The 19,423-nt window shown below is 42.1% G+C and overlaps 1 protein-coding gene across 1 annotated transcript; it reads left to right on the plus strand.

Moving 5' to 3' along the window:
• Positions 1–931: 931 nt before the first annotated feature.
• LOC138906194 (uncharacterized) lies at positions 932–16,400 on the plus strand. The gene is made up of 10 exons (XM_070194720.1): positions 932–1,100; positions 2,015–2,103; positions 2,882–3,477; positions 3,587–3,740; positions 4,681–4,773; positions 9,801–9,938; positions 10,296–10,511; positions 11,146–11,259; positions 15,998–16,150; positions 16,236–16,400. Exons 1-10 carry the CDS (start codon positions 932–934, stop codon positions 16,398–16,400), a joined length of 1,887 nt encoding a protein of 628 aa, XP_070050821.1.
• The last annotated feature ends 3,023 nt before the right edge of the window (positions 16,401–19,423 follow it).

Here is a 19,423-nt window from a genome sequence, read left to right on the forward strand (position 1 = left end):
TGCCCACAGTGGCCGAGATGATATGATAGGATGCCCTCAGAGGCTTGATGATGTTATGTACACCTATACCTATGCATGACACGACATGTATACGCACGTGCATGACATTATAAATGTTTCATAATTTATAAAGTTATTTAGACTTACAAGCGGAATTCTTTATTCCATGTTTCATCTATGTCTCTTATGTACTGATTTTCATGCCTTACATACTCAGTACATTATTCGTACTAACGCCCTATTTCCCAGGGCTTGCGTTTCATGCCCGCAGGTGCAGGTAGACAAGCTGACGGCCCCCTTCTTAGGATCCTTGATCGGTGAGAGTTGGTGTGCTCCATTTGATGCAGAGCTGCTTTGTATTTTGGTACGATATGTTTGTATACATATATGGGTATGAAGGGGCCCAGGCCCGTTCTTGTACAATTGTACATTCTGTTAGAGGTCTGTAGACAATTATGTATAGTTGGATAGTATGTGGCCTTGTCGGCTCGCCCTACGTAATCCGCATGTATATATGTCTTTTGGACAGGTTTTCCTCACGCATGTTATTCATGTTCATATATTAGTCGCATGCTTAAGGGTGTTCGACAGGTAGGACTCGGGCACCTGTCGCGGCCCATCGGTTTGGGTCGTGACAAAAGTGGTATCAGAGCAGTTATGTCCTAAGGTTATCTATAGACCTTGTCTAGTAGAGTCTTGTTTATGGGTGTGTTGTGCACCACACTTATAAACAGGAGGTTACAGGATATTTATGATGGTTACTTTTCCTTTTAATCCAGATTGTGCGATAGAACTGAGTCGTAAGTATCCACTCCTAATCTTTGCCTTATTTATGTTTTTAGTGATGCCTATTACTACTAGACAACAGGCGCAAGCTGCTAGCACGGGTCAGAAGGCTACAAAAGTGTTATAAGGAGATATAAGTTACACTATGAAGTCAGACCCATCGGAGATCATGGGTTCTATTGAGGAGGATCCTTCCGAGGATCCATATGAGTCATCCGTTCGAGCAGTTTCGATCGTGCCGGTAACAGATGGGGTTAAAGGAGTTCCGACCTCACCAAGGCCCTTAGTTTCATTATCAAGGACCGTTGATCAGGGTATAAGGGGAGTGGTGCACGGATTGGCACAACCGGGTTCCCTCAGGCTCAAAACTATGTCAAGGTATTTATAGACACCAGTTCTTCTGAGTTTCCAGATAGTCCATAGTCTTGGGAGTCCGTCAATCAAGGTTTGTCTATATATATTATGGGATATGCAGAGGAAGAGGATAGTAGTCGGGCCAAGAGGAGGAAGGTAGCTGATAAGGATATGAAGGTTCCGCTTCGAAGTGTGTCTGATCGAGGCTCTCAAACAGGACGAGAAAAGGACCCTCTACTATAGACTTCTTCCAGATGTCAGCTTTTGGTTGGTGAAGCTCCACTTCTTCTTGGAGTATTACCAAGTCAGGGTTCTGAATATGTTAGGTTGTTTTATGAGGACGTAGGTAGCTCTGTCCCTACTTATATATATTATGGTTATGTTTTCTTAGAGGTTTTGCTAATAGTATCATGTGTATAGTTTTGGGTATGACATGTCCTATATATCTATATAAACCTTTTTCTGAATTAGTTATGTGAGTTAAGTCCTAATATTATTACTTATATATATATATATATATGGATGTGGCCCGTAATGGCCCATGGTAGGTTTAATAATAAACAAGGATAAGGTACGTGGCGCCCAGTTGAGTAGAACTTGATGTTACAATGGGTATGGATTGGCTGGTTTTTTTTTATGCTAACATCGAGGGTAGATCAACGATGGTTTGATTTCACTTCCCAGGATAGCCTGTTTTCAGAGTGGAAAGGTAATACGGCATCGCCGAGAGGTAGATTTATTTCCTATCTCAAGGCAAGGAAAATTATTAGAAAGGATTACATTTATTACTTAGTTCGGGTAAAGGATGTAAAAGTAGAGTCACCAACCATTCAATCTATCCATGTGGTTAATGAGTTTCCTGATGAACTTCCAGGTCTTCCTCCAGAGCGAGAAATTAAATTTGCTATTGACCTATTACCAGATACTCAACCAATATCTATTCCTCCCTATAGAATGGCACCCGTAGAGCTGAAAGAGTTGAAGGAATAACTAAAGGACTTGCTTGAAAAAGGCTTTATCAGACCTAGTGCATCACCATGGGGAGCACCTGTGTTATTTGTGAGGAAGAAAGATGGTTTCTTGCGGATGTGTATTGATTATAGACAGTTGAGTAAGGTGACAATCAAGAATAAGTACTCGCTCCCGAGGATTGATGATTTATTTGATCAGTTTCAAGGTGCCAAAAATAGACTTGAGGTCTGGGTACCATCAGGTAACAGTTAAGGAGAAGGATATTCCGAAGACAACATTCAGGACCAGATATGGGCACTTTGAGTTTCGTGTTATGTCATTCGGTTTAACTAATGCCCCATCAGTATTCATAGACTTGATGAATCGAGTGTTCAGACCCTTTCTAGATCTATCCGTGATTGTATTATTTGATGAGATATTGATGTATTCTCGTTCAGAGACTGAGCACGCAGATCATTTCCATAGTGTGCTCAAAGTTCTACAACAAAAAGGAAAGTTGTATGCAAAATTCTCTAAGTGTGAATTCTGGTTGAGTTATGTAGTTTTACTTGGGCATGTCATTTCAAGTGAAGGTATCCAGGTTGATACACAAAAAATTGAGGCAGTAAAGTCTTGGCCTAAACCCACGACACCGACAGAGGTTCGTAGCTTTCTCGGTTTGGCAGGTTATTATAGGAGATTTGTAGAGGGATTCTCTTCTCTTTCAGCACCTTTGACAAAGTTGACTCAGAAGAGAGCAAAGTTTCAATGGACTGATGCTTGCGAACAGAGTTTCCAGGCATTGAAGGACAGATTAACTTCAGCACCGGTTCTAATGCTTCCAGATGGGACCGATGGTTATGTTATCTATTGTGATGCTTCGGGAATTGGAGTGGGTTGTGTACTGATGCAGCATGGTAAGGTTGTAGCTTATGCTTCTAGACAACAAAGAAAGCACGAGAAGAATTACCCGACCCATGATTTAGAGTTAGCCGCGGTGAATCATGCGCTAAAGATGTGGAGGCACTACTTGTATGGCATTCATGTTGATATTTATACGGATCATAAGAGCCTCCAGTATATCTTCAAGCAAAAGGAATTGAAATTACGTCAAAGGAAATGGTTGGAGCTACTTAAAGACTATGACATTGATATTTTATACCATCCGGGGAAAGTGAACATAGTAGCTGACGCCCTCAGCCGTAGATCTATGGGTAGCCTGTCATATTTACATCCAGAGAAGAGGGGAATGGCCCATGAGATTCATCAACTAGCCAGTCTTGAAGTTCGATTATTGGATTCAGGTGATACCGGAATTACTATTCAGGACACTGCAACATCCTCTTTAGTAACTGAAGTGAAGGAATGCCAATACGAGGATCATGTGTTAGCTTATTATAAGGATACAACCATCAGAAGGAGATGACACCGTTTGAGATTACAAAAGATGGGGTCCTCAGATATCTAGGACGATTATGTGTCCCTAATGTTGCAGGGCTACGCCGGCAGGTTATGGGAGAAACTCATTATTCTCGTTATTCTATCCAGGAGCAACAAAGATGTATTATGATATAAGGGAAGTATATTGGTGGGACGGAATGAAAAATGATATAGCGGAGTTTGTTGCTCAATGCCCTAACTCTCAGCAGGTTAAGATTGAGCATCAAAAACCCGATGGATTTATTGCAGGCTATAGAGATTCCGACTTAGAAGTGGGAAGTAATCAATATGGATTTCATCGTAGGTTTACCTCGTACCCAGCGTAAGTTTGATTCTATATGGGTGATTGTTGATAGACTTACAAAATCAGCATATTTTCTGCCTGTTAGGACTACATATTCCGTAGAGGATTATGCAAGGCTTTACATTAAAGAGATAGTACGACTGCATGGTGTCCCTATATCTATTATCTCGGACAGAGGAGCTCAGTTTACAACTAATTTCTGGAGGTCGTTCCAAAAAGGATTGGGGACTCAGGTAAGTCTTAGTACAATATTTCATCCCCAGACAGACGGACAGGCTGAGTGTACTATTCAGACACTTGAGGATATGTTACGGGCTTGTGTGATAGACTTCAAAGGTAGTTGGGATGATCATTTGCCGCTTATTGAGTTCGCGTATAATAATAGTTATCATTCTAGTATTCAGATGGCTCCATACGAAGCTCTTTACGGATGGAAGTGTAGGTCGCCTATAGGGTGGTTCGATGTTGGGGAAACTACGTTAGTAGGACCAGAATTGGTACAACAGGAAATCGAGAAAATTAAGCTTATACAAGAAAGACTATTAGCAGCTCAAAGTCGTTAGAAGTCTTATGCGGATAATCGATGATGAGACTTGAAATTTCAGGTTGACGATTGAGTATTCCTAAAGGTATCACCAATGAAAGGCGTTATGAGGTTCAGAAAGAAAGGAAAACTTAGCCCTCAGTACATTGGACCATATAAGATCATACGCAAGGTAGGCCAGGTAGCTTATGAGTTAGACTTGCCTTCTGACTTGGAGTCTGTACATCCAGTCTTTCATGTGTCTATGCTTCATAAATGTATCGGAGATCCTTCTAGAGTCATGCTAGTTGATGATGTACAGGTCACAGAGCAGCTATCATATGAGGAAACTCCTCGTGCTATACTAGACAGACAAGTTCGGAGATTGAGGACTAAAGACGTAGCTTCGGTGAAAGTACTTTGGAGAAATAATAATGTGGAAGAAATGACTTGGGAAGCCGAAGAAGGAATGACGTCTAGATATCCTCACTTATTTCCTCTTCCAGAGAAGGATCCGACTGAGACATCATAGCCTTAAGGTACGTGTATGGATTCTTGTGTTAGTTATTACCATTGGTCGTGTGAAGCCATCGTCGTTATTGATGCTTGTGGTCTTATGTGATATTGAATTATTGGGTTTTCTACAGAAAGGGTTGACAGTAGTACTGTTACAAAGACGATCCTGCCAAATTCATATAGATCCCGGGGAGTTAAACATTCAAGGATGAATGTTTCTAACAGGGGAAGGATGTTATATCCCGCATTTTATACGTAAAGGTTTCGTCATAAGTCAATCGACGTAGACTCGGGGATGAGATTTTCTTGAGGTTATAAGCATTTATGCTATTTATAACAAGCAATAAGTAAGTACCGTTAAATATAAAGGGTAAACGAATCAAAAAAATGAGTTTCGTTGAAGGTTGTTGATTTGGGATAAAATACGGTACGAGCCATAATACCCGGTATTTAGGAACTAGAGCCATACAAGGTATTACATAACCATGATAGTAAGGTGTACAAGATATGTTAAAAGTGAGTAGTATTTTAAGTAAGTTAAGATAATTCTTAATTATGTGGGTAATTGGTTAATTATTGGGTAATGGAATATTATCTAATTAATTAGGGAATTATTTGGATAAGGTTAAAGGCACCAACGTGGCAGCCCATATAGTGGATAATAAATCCCATAAGTGACTCATATATTATGTAACAAGGTGTCATATTATTAGAGCATACAAAGTGATTTATATTCCCTTTAGCTTTCTGATCAAGGTTGCATAATGATATTCATTTTCTCTCAATACATGCAAGCTAAGGCTTTCTTATCTCCTTAAGATTAGAAGATGCAAGATTCACGTTTCAGAAGGATTGCCTACGTGATTTGCTACAATCAAATCTCATACAAGACTATTTAATACTTAGAACCGAGAGATTTTGCAATTTTAAAGGAGTACGGTGCAATCCTTCTCAAGAATATCATACGGATATTTCCCTACTCCACGTATGTTAAGGTTGTCCCCTCTTTCTTTTTGGCATGATCCAAATGATATAAAAGAAACGAGTAAACGCACAGCTTTCATAAATGACTCTATTCATAGAGGTACTAGGGGTATCTATATTCTTGATTCCCCATGTGACATATTATTATATCTTCTGTTCATGGGTCTGAGAAAAATACGTAGTTGATGAAGTTTATCCGAAAGGTATATTGATCTTATAATGTTTCGAGAAATCTTATTAATGTATTTCTTATGCATTTCATTCATTTATACATGTACATTGACCCATGACCAGATGGCGTTATATACGCATATATTATATGTATATGGGATATGAAAAAAGATTACGGCGTTATACACGCACACCACTTGATCAGCTGGTATATGTTGATGATGTTGCCCACAGTGGCCGAGATGATATGATGGGATGCCCTCAGAGGCTTGATGATGTTATGTACACCTATACCTATGCATGACACGACATGTATACGCACGTGCATGACATTATAAATGTTTCATAATTTACAAAGTTATTTGGACTTACAAGTGGAATTCTTTATTCCATGTTTCATCTATGTCTCTTATGTACTGATTTTCATGCCTTACATACTCAGTACATTATTCGCACTAACGCCCTATTTTCCAGGGCCTGTGTTTCATGCCCGCAGGTGCAGGTAGACAAGCTGACGGCCCCCTTCTTAGGATCCTTGATCAATGAGTGTTGGTGTGCTCCATTTGATCCGGAGCTGCTTTGTATTTTGTTACGATATGTTTATATACATATATAGGTATGACGGGCCCCAGTCCCGTCCTTGTACAATTGTATATTCTGTTAGAGGTCTGTAGATAGTTATGTATAGTTGGATAGTATGTGGCCTTGTCGGCTTCCAGTTTTGGATATATAGTTGTCCATAGCAGCCTTGTCGGCTCGCCCTACGTAATCCGCACATATATGTATATATGTGTTTTGGACAGGTTTTCCACACGTATGTTATTCTCGTAATTCAGCAGATGTAATTCATGTTCATATATTAGTCACATGCTTAAGGGTGTTCGACAGGTAGGACTCGGGCACCTGTCGCGGCCCATCGATTTGGGTCATGACACAGATATTGACTATTTGCACTAGCCTTTCTCTCAGGCGATTTAAGCTCAGACCGCATCAGCCACTTCTCAGGCCGGGGGAGGTACTCACACTCCCGTCGTTCGTACTCAAGAATAAGTGGTGTAGGGACTTCAGACACCAGGGGTACTACCAATCCAGCCGGTTGTAGTTGATCAAGCCCAGATGGGTCCTATTATGAGTGATGAGGAACAAAAGAGACTAGAGAGGTTTGGGAGGATCAAGCCTCCATCATTTAGTGGGGCTAAGTCAGAGGATGCTCATTACTTCTTGGATTGATGCCAGCGGATTCTTCGCACGACGGGTATTTTGGAGATTAGTGGGGTCTCATTTACTACTTTTCGGCTAGCGAGGGAAGCCTTCAGATGGTGGGAGTCCTTTAAGCGGAGTAGGCCAGCCGATGATTCACCACTTACATGGCACGAGTTCTCTGTTATCTTCCTAGAGAAGTTTGTACCACCAACCTGTAGGGAGGAGTTGCGTAGGCAGTTCGAGCATCTATGCTAGGAGGGTATGTTCGTGACCCAGTATGAGATAAGATTTTCAGAGTTGGCTCATCACGCAATTTGGTTGGTTCCTACTAAAAGGGAGATGATCAGGAGGTTCATTGATGGCCTTAGCTATCAGTTGTATTTTGTTATAACTCGGATGAATGCATCAGGTGCTAGGTTTGACGAGGTAGTTGATATTGGTCGACAACTAGAGTTGAGCGTGAGGAGAGGGAGGCCAAGAAGTCTCGTGGTTCGGGTGGTTTCAGCAGTGTTCCTTCTGGGGGCAATCCTGTCACATCAGGGGTCGTTCTTATAGGCCAACTCAGATGTCTCATCAAGTTTATGGCATCAGCTATCTATGGTTCATACAGTGCTCATCCGGGTTAGTCATCTCTCAGTGCTCTCCCATATCAGAGATCATCCTGTGCTCCATTAGTTCAAGGTTCATCTGTAACATGTCATTCTTGCAGTTATTCTGGTTCTAGTGCCCCGATTCAGTTCCCACTACCAACGAGGAGTTGTTTTGAGTGCGGCATTTTGGGAATGTGTGGAGACAATGTCCCCACTGCTCGGGAGGTCAAGTTCAGAAGAGGGGTCAGGATATGACTTCCGTACCAGTTACTTCACCACCCGCCCAGCCATCTCAGGGTGGGGCTTAGGCAACAAAAGGTCGCCTAGAGGGGGAGGCCGATCAGGCGGCGGTCAGGCTCGATTTTATACTATTCCTACCAGGCCAGAGGACGTTACTTCAAATACAGTGATCACATGTATTGTTTCAGTGTGCCACAGAGATGCTTCCATATTATTTGACCCTGGTTCTACTTATTCCTATGTATCATCCTACTTTTCACATTATTTGGATATGACCCGTGAGCCCTTACTTTCACCCGTTCATATGTCTACGCCAGTGGGCGATACTATTGTTATGGACCGTGTGTATCGGTCTTGTGTGGTGACCATTAAAGGATTGGAGACTAAAGTTGATCTCATATTACTTAGTATGGTTGATTTTGAAGTGATTTTGGATATGGATTGGTTGGCTCTGTGTCATGCTATTCTGGATTGTCACGCTAAGACCGTGACGTTGGCGATGTCGGGATTGCCAAGGAACGAGTGGAGATGTTCTCTAGATTATATTCCCAGTAGGGTGATTTCATATTTGAAGGCCCAACAGATAGTTGGGAAGGGGTGTCTGTGATATTTGGCCTTTGTGAGGGATGTTGGTGCTGATACTCCTACTATTGATTCTGTTCCGGTAGTACGAGACTTTACGGATGTGTTTTCTACAAATCTACCGGGTATGCCACCCGACAAGTATATAGATTTTGGTATTGACTTGGTGTCGGGGCACTCGGCCCATTTCTATTGCTTCGTATTGTATGGCACCAGCAGAGTTAAAGGAATTGAAAGAGAAGCTTCAAGAACTTCTTGATAAGGGGTTTATTAAGCCTAGTGTGTCGCCTTGGGCGCACTGGTTCTGTTCGTGAATAAGAAGGATGGTATTATATGAATGTGCATCGACTACAGGTAGTTGAACAAAGTTACAATCAAGAACAAATATCTTTTTCCATGCATTGACGATTTATTTGACCAGCTTCAGGGAGTGAGGGTATTCTCTAAGATTGATTTGAGGTTTGGGTATCACCAGTTGAAGATTCTAGACTCGGATATTCTGAAGATAAGCATTTAGGACCCGCTATAGTCACTATGAGTTCCTTGTGATGTCTTTCGGGATGACCAACGCCCCATCAACATTTATGTATCTAATGAACGGTGTATTCCAGTCATATCTTGATTCGTTCGTCATAGTATCCATTGATGATATCCTAGTGTACTCACGTATCCAAGAGGAGCATGGCCATCATTTTAGGATTGTACTACAAGGGTTGAGGGGGGAGAATCTTTATGCCAACTTCTCCAAGTATGAGTTTTGGCTTGGTTCAATGGCGTTCTTGGGACACGTGGTGTCTAGTGTAGGGATTGAAGTGGATCCAAAGAATATAGAAGTGGACGGATATTAGTTACAGAGTTAGCCCAAAGAATATAGAGTTAGCCCAAACTGTCTTCCGCTACTGAGATTCAGAGTTTTCTCGGCTTGGACGGATATTACCATCACTTTGTGGAAGGTTTCTCATCCATTGCAGCACCTTTTACCACGTTGACCTAGAAGGGTGCTCTATTCAGGTGGTCGGATGAGTGTGATGAGAGCTTTCAGAAGCTTAAGACTACCTTGACCACCACTCCAGTTCTAGTTTTGCCTTCAGCATCGGGTTCTTATACAATGTATTATGATGCTTCTCGGATTGGTATTAGGTGTGTCTTGATGCAGGAGGGTAGAGTTATTGCTTATGCTTCACGCCAATTAAAGCCTCACGAGAAAAACTACCATGTTCATGATTTGGAGGTGGCATCTATTGTTCATGCATTGAAGATTTGGAGGCATTATCTTTGTTGTGTGTCTTGTGAGGTATTTATGGATCATCGAAGTTTCCAGCACTTGTTCAAACAAAAGGATCTAAATTTGAGGCAGCGGAGATGGTTGGAGCTTCTAAAGGACTATGATATTAACATTATGTATCATTCCGGCTAAGCCAATGTGGTGGCTGATGCCTTAAGTAGGAAGGCGATGAGTATGGGTAGCCTTGCATTTATTTCGGTAGGTGAGAGACCGCTTGCATCAGATGTTTAGGCCCTGGCCAGTCAGTTTGTGAGGTTAGATATTTCAGAGCCTAGTCGGGTTCTAGCTTGTGTGGTTTCTCGGTCTTCCTTATATGATCGCATCATAGAGCGTCAATTTGATGACCCCTATTTGCTTGTCCTTAAGGGCGCGGTTCAGCACGGTGATGCCAAGGCGGTTACCATTGCGGATGATGGGATGTTACGAATGCAAGATCAGATTTATGTGCCCAATGTGGATGGGCTACGTGAGTTGATTCTTGAGGAGGCCCACAGTTCGCGGTATTCCATTCATCTGGGTGCCGCAAAGATGTTTCGGGACTTGAGGCAACACTATTGGTGGAGAAGGATGAAGAAAGATATAGTGAGGTTTGTATCTTGGTGCCTAAATTGTCAGCAAGTGAAGTACGAGCATTAGAGGCCAGGCAGTTTGCTTCAAAGGCTTGAGATTTCGGAGTGGAAATGGGAGCGTATCACCATGGACTTCATAGTTAGGCTTCCACGGACTTCGATGAAGTTTGATGCTATTTGGGTGATTGTGGATTGATTGATCAAGTCCGCGCATTTCATTCTAGTTGGGACTACCTATTCTTCAGAGCGATTGGCTAAGATCTACATTTGCGAGATTGTTCGTCTTCACGGTGTACCGGTGTCCATCATTTCAGATCGGGGCACACAATTTACATCTCAGCTTTGAAGAGTAGTGCAACGAGAGATAGGCACACGGGGTTGAGTTGACTACAACATTCTACCCTCAGACGGACGGATAGTCTGAGCGCACTATTCAGATATTGTAGTATATGTTATGCGTTTGTGTCGTGGATTTCGGGGGCTCTTGGGATCAGTTTCTTCCTCTTGCAGAGTTTGCCTACAATAACAGCTAACAATCGAGCATTTAGATGGATCTGTATGAGGCTTTGTATGGGAGACGGTATCGGTCTCTGGTGGGTTGGTTTGAGCTAAGTGAGTCTAGGCTATTGGGTACTGACTTGGTTCAGGATGCTTTGGACAAGGTTAGGTTGATTCAGGATTGGCTTCGAACGGCACAGTCTAGACAGAAAATTTATGCTGATCCAAAGGTTTGTGATGTTGCTTACATGGTGAAGGAGAAGGTACTGCTCAGAGTTTCGCCCATAAATGATGTTATGAGGTTCGGGAAGAAGTACAAGTTGAGACTTCGGTATTTTGGGCCTTTTGAAGTGCTTTAGAGGATTAGAGAAATGGCTTAAAAGCTCGCATTACCGCCTAGTCTATCAAGTGTCATCCAGTGTTTCATGTTTCCATGCTCCGGAAGTATGTCGACGATCCGTCTCATGTTTTGGATTTTAACACGGTTCAGTTGGATAGTAATTTGACTTATGATGTGGAGCCAGTAGCCATTTTAGATCGACAGGTTCGAAAGTTGAGGTCAAAGAACATAGCTTGAGTGAAAGTGCAGTGCATAGGCCAGTCAGTCGGGGAGGCTACTTGGGAGACCGAGCGGGAGATAGGGAGCAGATATCCATGCCTATTTGAGACTCCAGGTATGATTCTAGACCCGTTCAAGGACAAACATTTGTTTAAGAGGGGTAGGATGTAACGACTCGGCCGGTCGTTTTGAGTATTATAGCCTTGTTCCCCCATTTATTGCTTATACAGTTCCCATTTATTATTATGTGACTTGCTGGGGTAGTCGGTTTAGTTTGGGGATGTTTCCAAATAAATTGGGACACTTAATCTTAAGGTTGGAAGCCTAAGTGGAAAGAGTTGACCAGATGTTGACTTATATGTAAATAACTCCGGAATGGAGTTTTGATGATTCTGATAGATCTGTAGGGTAATTTTGGGCTCATGAGTGTGTCCGGATATTGATTTGGAGGTTCGTAGATAATTTTGGCTTGAATTAGCGAAAGTTGGAAAAATAAAAGTTTGGAGAGTTGAGAAGTTTGACCGAGGTTGAACTTGTGGTTACTGGGCTCGGATTTTTATTCCAGAAGTTGGAATAGATATGTTGTATCATTTATGACTTGTGTGAAAAATTTGAGGTCAAACGAAATTGATTTGATAGGTTTCGGCATCGATTGTAGAAGTTGGAAGTTCATTAGTTGTAATAGGCTTGAATTGGAGTGTGACTCGTGTTTTTGATGTTGTTTGATATGATTTGAGGCCTCAACTAAGTTTTTAGGACTTGTTGGTATATTTGGTTGGTATCCCGAGGGCTTCAGGTGTATTCTGGATGGTTAACGGAACAAAAATTGGACTTGAAGCAATTCTGGATTTTTGCCTACTGGTGTGATCGCACATGCGAAGGTCTTGGTCGCAGGTGCGAGGCCGCAAGTGCGTGGATGGAATCGCAGAAGTGATCTGGAAGGAAGTAGGCAATGGTCGCAGATGCAGAGTTTTCACCGCAGATGCGGTCCCGCAGAACCGAATCTTTGGTCCGTAGGTGCGAAAGCAATAGGCAAAAATAAAAATCGTAGGGTTCCGAGGTTTAATCATTTTTGGACTTTGCAAGCTCGGTTGGAGGCGATTTTTGAGAGGGGTGTTTCACGATATTTCATGAGGTAAGCCACTTTCGGTCATTTTTATCTATTTATATTGAATCCCCATTAAATTTTCCCCATATATTTGGTGTTTTTGAGGTGAAAATTAGGGATTTTGACCCATGTATTGGAGAGTAATAATTGGAGATTTGAGTGACGATTTGATGTCGGAATTTGATAAATTGGTATAGTTGGACTTGTAGTTAAATGGTTGTTCAGATTTTGTTGATTTTGTCGGATTCCGAGACGTGGGCCTGGCATTGACTTTTTGAGTTCTTTTTGACTTTTCCTTAAGAACATAGCATTATCATTTGGAATTGATTCCTATAGCTTGTGTTCATTGTATCGAGTTATTTGTGGCTAGATTTGAGTCGTTTTGAGGCCGATTCACGAGGCAAGGGCTTGTTGAAGTAAAGATTTACACGGATTGAGGAAAGTAACACTTTTAAACTTGGTCCTGAGGGTATGAATCCATGAATTACGTGTTATGTGATTAGTGTGGAGGTGACACACATGCTAGGTGATGGGCGTGTGGGCGTGCACTGTAGAAATTGTGACCAAATCGATTTTGTGGAGCTGTATAGCCCAATAATCTTGTCATTTTCCATATATTCTCCATGTGTTAGAGAAATTGAGTCGTGATTTATGTTAGAGATTATGCTTAGGCTATATGCTGGTACTGTTGGGACCCACAGAGGTCATGTTGCCGCTGAATTACTTGTTTAATTTGAAATTTTGTACTCATCATATTTTTCATTTACATATCATATCTCAGTCTCTGTTGTCATTTATTGATACATCATATTATCATTGTTTAGGCTGATTGTCATGATATTTTTTGTGAGCCTGAGAGACTGGAGAGATTGATGATTGAGTAAGGCCGAGGGCCTGATTGTGAGTGATGTTTATGGGATCGGGTTACACGTTGCAGCAACTTTATTAATTCATGTCATGATTGGCTTATATTAGTGCTTGGCAGGATCCGCCCTTCCGGAGTTTGACTTACCAACAGCGAGCGCAGGTACCTACCGAGTACGAGTGCCGAGCGCGAGTGCTGAGTGACTGGTAAGACTGAGTGACTGTGAAGACTGAGTGACTGTGAGGACTGAGCAACTGCGAGGACTGAGTGACTGGGAGGACTGAGTGAATTGATACTCCGAGAGTAGGCATATGACTTTATCACTGTGTTGCATTACAGTAGGCATGCATAATTGACATGTAGATATAGTGGTGTATCATTCCTCATTTCAGTCACACTTCCACTAACCCATCTTAATCCAAAATGGAGAGAGAAAGACCACCATCTCTCTAACTTCCACTAACCCATCTTAATCCAAAATGCTCGCAAGCCCACCTCTGGCAACCGACCCCACACTTTAAACCCCACCGGAACCCCCTGATATTCCCCTTCCCCACCTATGGGATATGGAAGAAGATATGCCCCAAAAGAAATCCTCCTTGAGGCAAACAAATTCTCATCTACCCTATACCAACTACCGCATAAATCTCCCTGCATTCCCTTGTTCGAACTAAACGTCGGGAACATCCCGATCCAATATCTAATGAGGATAAAGTCAGACTCTACCAACCATGGAAATATTCCCTAATTATCAGAAAATACTGGGAATAAAATTACTCACCAGGTGCTGCGAGCAAATCTGGCACACATATGGAAACAAATAGAACCTCTCACCCTCATAGATTTGGGCTGGGATTTTTTATAGTCAAATTCAATCTCGAAGAGATCATGACTAGGATCTTAACTGAGGGCCCTTGATTTGTAGAGGGACATTTCTTAACAATTCGCATATGGGAGCCAAATTTTGTCCCAGCTAAATCTGAGATAACACTAACAATTGTGTGGATCAGGCTACCCCAATTGCCGATAGAATTCTACAATAAGTCCATCCTTGAACAAGTTGGCAACAAAATCAGAAAACTCGTAAAGATCGACACATGTACCTCCTCCACCCTAAGGGACTGGTATGCAAGGATATGTGTTCAAGTGTCATTGGAGATCTCAGTTACCACTACAGTAACCATAGGTACCCACACCCAGCCCATACTGTATGAGAGGGAGGGGATTCTTTGCAAGGCCAGTGGGAGGATTGGGCTTGCGATGAGGTTTTGCTCCTTCAACGCTAAAACCCCAGACCCACCATAGATACCCCCCCCCCATCGGATAAGAAGCGGTTTAGAACGGAGATGGCCAATGAAAAACCGTCCCTTTTCATAAAAACAAGCATCTGCAATGGAAACAGAAGGGAACAATGAGGCGACTACCCAAACGTAGGTAAAGTGATTTGATCCGGCATCAGGTACGCTTCTTGCCCCGAATCACAAGAACGCAATGGGCTCCTCAAATTTGGGCCGGGTTGAAAATGACCCAGTGAATTAGTTGGCCTAAAGGGGGCGATCTACCGACCCAAATAGGCTAGATTCCTACCCAAGGCCTTCTGTGGCCCAGAAGCAAAATAGCCCAAATCTTCAATTGGGCACGACTAGCCCACGTGACCCATCTCACGACAAACTTTCTGGACATAAAAGGCACCTACCCAACATACCAAAAAAAGATGCCTCTTTGGGCATAATATCTGACACACGCATTCACAAATTTGATACCAACAAAGGGAAAGAAGATACCTTAAGTGGACTTCTATCTGTTCCCCCCAAATCGGGTATTCTTATACAGAATAATAATACTCTAGTCTCTCAAACAGATACACTTCCATCTCAATCCCATTTGTCAGTGGGCCAACCCACCCCGAGGGACCTTCGCATAGATCCCACTACACTCACATACACAACCTACCCCTCACTCTCTTTCTCCTCTCCAACTGTGTCACCCCCTCTACAAGTAATTGATTACCTACTTCACATCAATATCCCATAGTTACCAGTAAGATGACCTTGCTTGTCAATCTTCCAAGATTGACCGCTCAAGCAAAATCTTCAGACACACCTCACAATGAATCAGTCATGGATTATAGCCATAGTCCTAACAATATGACTCATTCTTTATAACCTCTCTCTTGCGGATTAAACAAGGCTGAGTTCAGTAATGGAGAACTCGAACTCAAACACCCAAACCCCAATCACTGACCCACTAACACTTTCCTACGCACCACTCTTACCAGATCACACGCCAGACTCTTGGCTGGAGCTGGCATTATAGGGGACCACCCAAAAATTACAATTGATGGTGGGGTCAGTCCCCAAGTAAATCACAGTCCAGGACCCTCGAAACTTAGCAAGACTAACCACGCAGATTCTCTATCAAGGTTTGGCAAACTTTGGATATCAGTTGTGGATGTCCACTTTGCTTCAGGCACAGTACATGGGGACACAACAACCATTATCCATGGAGGAGATCAACAACCTAATGGACCACTTGTGCCAGTCCATGCCCTTCTTTCCTCTAATAAACCTGGAAGCTCCAACACCATCACCCAACTTCACCTTGTGGCCACCAATAGTCCCAGTACCCCCCCCCCCCCATAATCATGTCCACTATCTCCTATGAACCAGCTGAGCAGTGGACTCAACAACACACTGATTTACTTCAGGGAATCCAATGTAGACCTAGAAAATCTCATAGAAAAGATGGGGGTCCCAAAAACAAAAGCATTCCTCATGCAAGAGCCACTGGAAATAGAGTTCAAAGAGCCCTTGGGGAAATACTTATTGCTTTATGCCCCAGAAAGTTAACAAGCTTCTCAATAGATCTCTGAGTGCCTTTATCTAAATGCTCAGGGAACTCGGCAGGATCCCTAAAACCTATTGGGTATGATGAATCCAACCCATGTGGCCAAGGGGAAAGGGGAAAGGAATCTAGAGGAAGGCCCCCACTCAAAATTCATTATTAATAAACTTCATAATATGGAATGATATGGGTGCTAATAGTGTTGAGTTCCGTAGGCATTGTGCCTCCATGGTTAAGCTTCACAACCCTGCTCTGCTGGTCCTACTTGAAACTAGGATGGTAGACCACATGCACCTCACTATTGAACTCCAATTTGATGCCCAATTCCAAACCCCCTCTACTGGCCAGTCTGAGGGCATTGTACTCACGTGGAAGGAGGATTTTCTAAAGCTGGAGGAGGTGTCCACCTCTCCCTAAGGGATCCATGTCATGGTCATGGTAATTCCATCTTCCAAAAAATGGATGTTTTCTGCTATTTATGCTAGTAACTGCTTAGCTGATAGGACTAGACTTTAGGAGCTCCTAGAAGACTTAGCTTATGTTTATAGGGGCAGATGGCTAGTTGGTGGTGACTTTAATGAAATTATGAAAGCTAGAGATAAGTTAGGAGGTAACTGCTTAAACTTCAATAGGAGCAACAGATTCTGGCAGTGTCTCAATCAATTTAAGCTAGTAGACCTAGGATTCAAGGGCTCCAAATACACATGGACCAATAAAAGATATATTAAGAGGCATGACCTGATCCTGGAAAGACTGGATAGATGACTTACAACTGATAATTGGATAGAACTCTTCCCTGAAACAACTGTCACCCACCTCCCTAGGACTCATTCTGATTACTGCCTTTTGTCCCTCAATCTTCTAAGCAACCACCACACTTCACACAATAGACCCTTTAGGTTTGAATCTATGCGGTGTAACCACCCTGATTTTTTGTCCAATGTGCAGGAAAGCTTCTTCCCTGAGCATAACATCCATAGGGCTACTGAGATCTTCAAAAGTAGGGTAACCATCTAGAATAAGCATGTGTTTGGAAACATATTCCACAAGAAAAGCATATCCTTACTAGATTAAATGATATCCAAAGATCTAATAACTACCCCTTTAGCACTTTTCTCTAGAGTCTTGAAGCTAATCTCCAGCAAGAATCCAATGTTATCCTTAAGAATGAAGATGACTTCTGGAAGCTCAAATCTAGGATTGACTGGCTGAGTGAAGGAGATGCCAACACCAGATTTTTTCACACCTCTACCGTTAACAGGAGAAGGAGGAACAAAATCCTTTGTTTGAAAGATGAGGTAGGAAATATAATCCAAGAACCCCATCTCATCAAAGAAGTCATCATTAAGTATTTCACGCATATCTTCACCACTGAACACATTCAATCCAGTAGGACACCCTCATTTAGTGAAGATAAACAACATGTCCTTGATAACAGAGCCAAGCTAACTTTGAATTCCCCTCTTAGGCTGTCTGAGATTAGTTGTACCCTAAACTCTTTTAAGCCTATGAAGGCTCCAGGTCCTGATGGGCTTCATCATCTCTTCTACCAGAAACAATGGCATATACTGGCCAACCAGATAAATAACTATTGCGTGTCATTTTTTTCATCTGGCATCATGCCCCCTGAGGTTAATAGAACCTAACTTTGCCTAATCCCTAAATGTCCTAATGCTACTATGCTGAGAAACTTTAGACCAATAGGGTTGTGCAACACCATATATAGGCTTATTACTTAAATTATTCTTAATAGAATCAAACTTGTCCTTAACAATATCATTGGCCCCGCTCAAGCTAGCTTCCTCTCCAATAGAAGAGCTGCTGATAATACTATTGTGGTTAAGGATTACATTAACCACTTCCAGAAGATGAAAGGGAAAAATGCTAACATGATCTTAAAAAATGAACTTGAGGAAGCATTTGATAGGCTGGAATGGTCCTTCATCAGGGACTCCCTACTCTACTTCAATTCCCCTGATATACTAATCACCTTGATTATGTCTTGCATCACTACCATTTCCATATCTGTTCTTTTTAATGGTGATAAGACCAAATTCTTCAACCCAACTAGGGGTATTAGACAGGAGGACCTCATTTCCCCTATCTCTTCATCATTTGCATGGAAAGACTCTCTAGAAACATAGATAAGGCTCTTAAGAACAACTCCTGGTTTCCTATCAGCATCATCAGGAGTCGTCCCATGATCTCTCACATGTTATTTGCTGATGATCTGACCTTATTTGCTTGGTCCAATAATAAGAACTGCCATACTATCTTAACAACACTAGGTATTTCAATAATGCCTCTAGTCAGAGGGTCAACTTCTTAAAATAAAAGGTCTTTTTTAGTGTTAACTGTAGAGAGGATTGTGCCAATCACGGCAACTTTATCCTGAGCATTAAGACAAGCTCCGCTTTTGGCAAATACCTTGGCTTTCTCATACTCCACAAAAGACCCACAAGCAGTGACTTCCAATTCATTCTAGATAACCTTAACACCAAACTGGCTAGTTGGAAAACAAGGTTCCTCAATATGGTTGGTTGTACTACTCTAGCTGAAGCTAGCCTGAGTAGCATTCCCAGCCATGTTATGCAATATATTAAGCTTTCCTCTAAAATAAACAGCCAGATTGATCAAATTCAAAGGGACTTTATATGGGGCACTACTGCTAAAAAGAGAAAGCTTCACATGGTTAATTGGGACACCATTACAAAGCCTAAGAAAAGGGGGCTGGGGAAGCAACAAACTCATATGAAGAATAAAACTTGCCATACTAATTTCATATGGAGAATGTACAATAACACCAGCTCTATCTAGGCTAGAGTGCTCATGGGTAAGTACTGTAATAGAGCTGGCAGGAGAGGTAGCCCCAAGACTAGAATATGGCAGTGCATTCAAGAGGGTTGGAGAACTTGTACTAAAGCCTCCAGATGGGTTGTCCACAAAGGGGATAGGGTCAATTTTCTGGAGGATAATTGGTTCCCCAACTTGCAGCCTCTTAGCTCTATCTTAAAGGGGCATTGGCAACCGATAGACTTAAACAAAAAAGTC

This window comes from Nicotiana tomentosiformis, chromosome 2 (assembly GCF_000390325.3).
Source record: "Nicotiana tomentosiformis chromosome 2, ASM39032v3, whole genome shotgun sequence".
Lineage (NCBI taxonomy): Eukaryota > Viridiplantae > Streptophyta > Magnoliopsida > Solanales > Solanaceae > Nicotiana > Nicotiana tomentosiformis.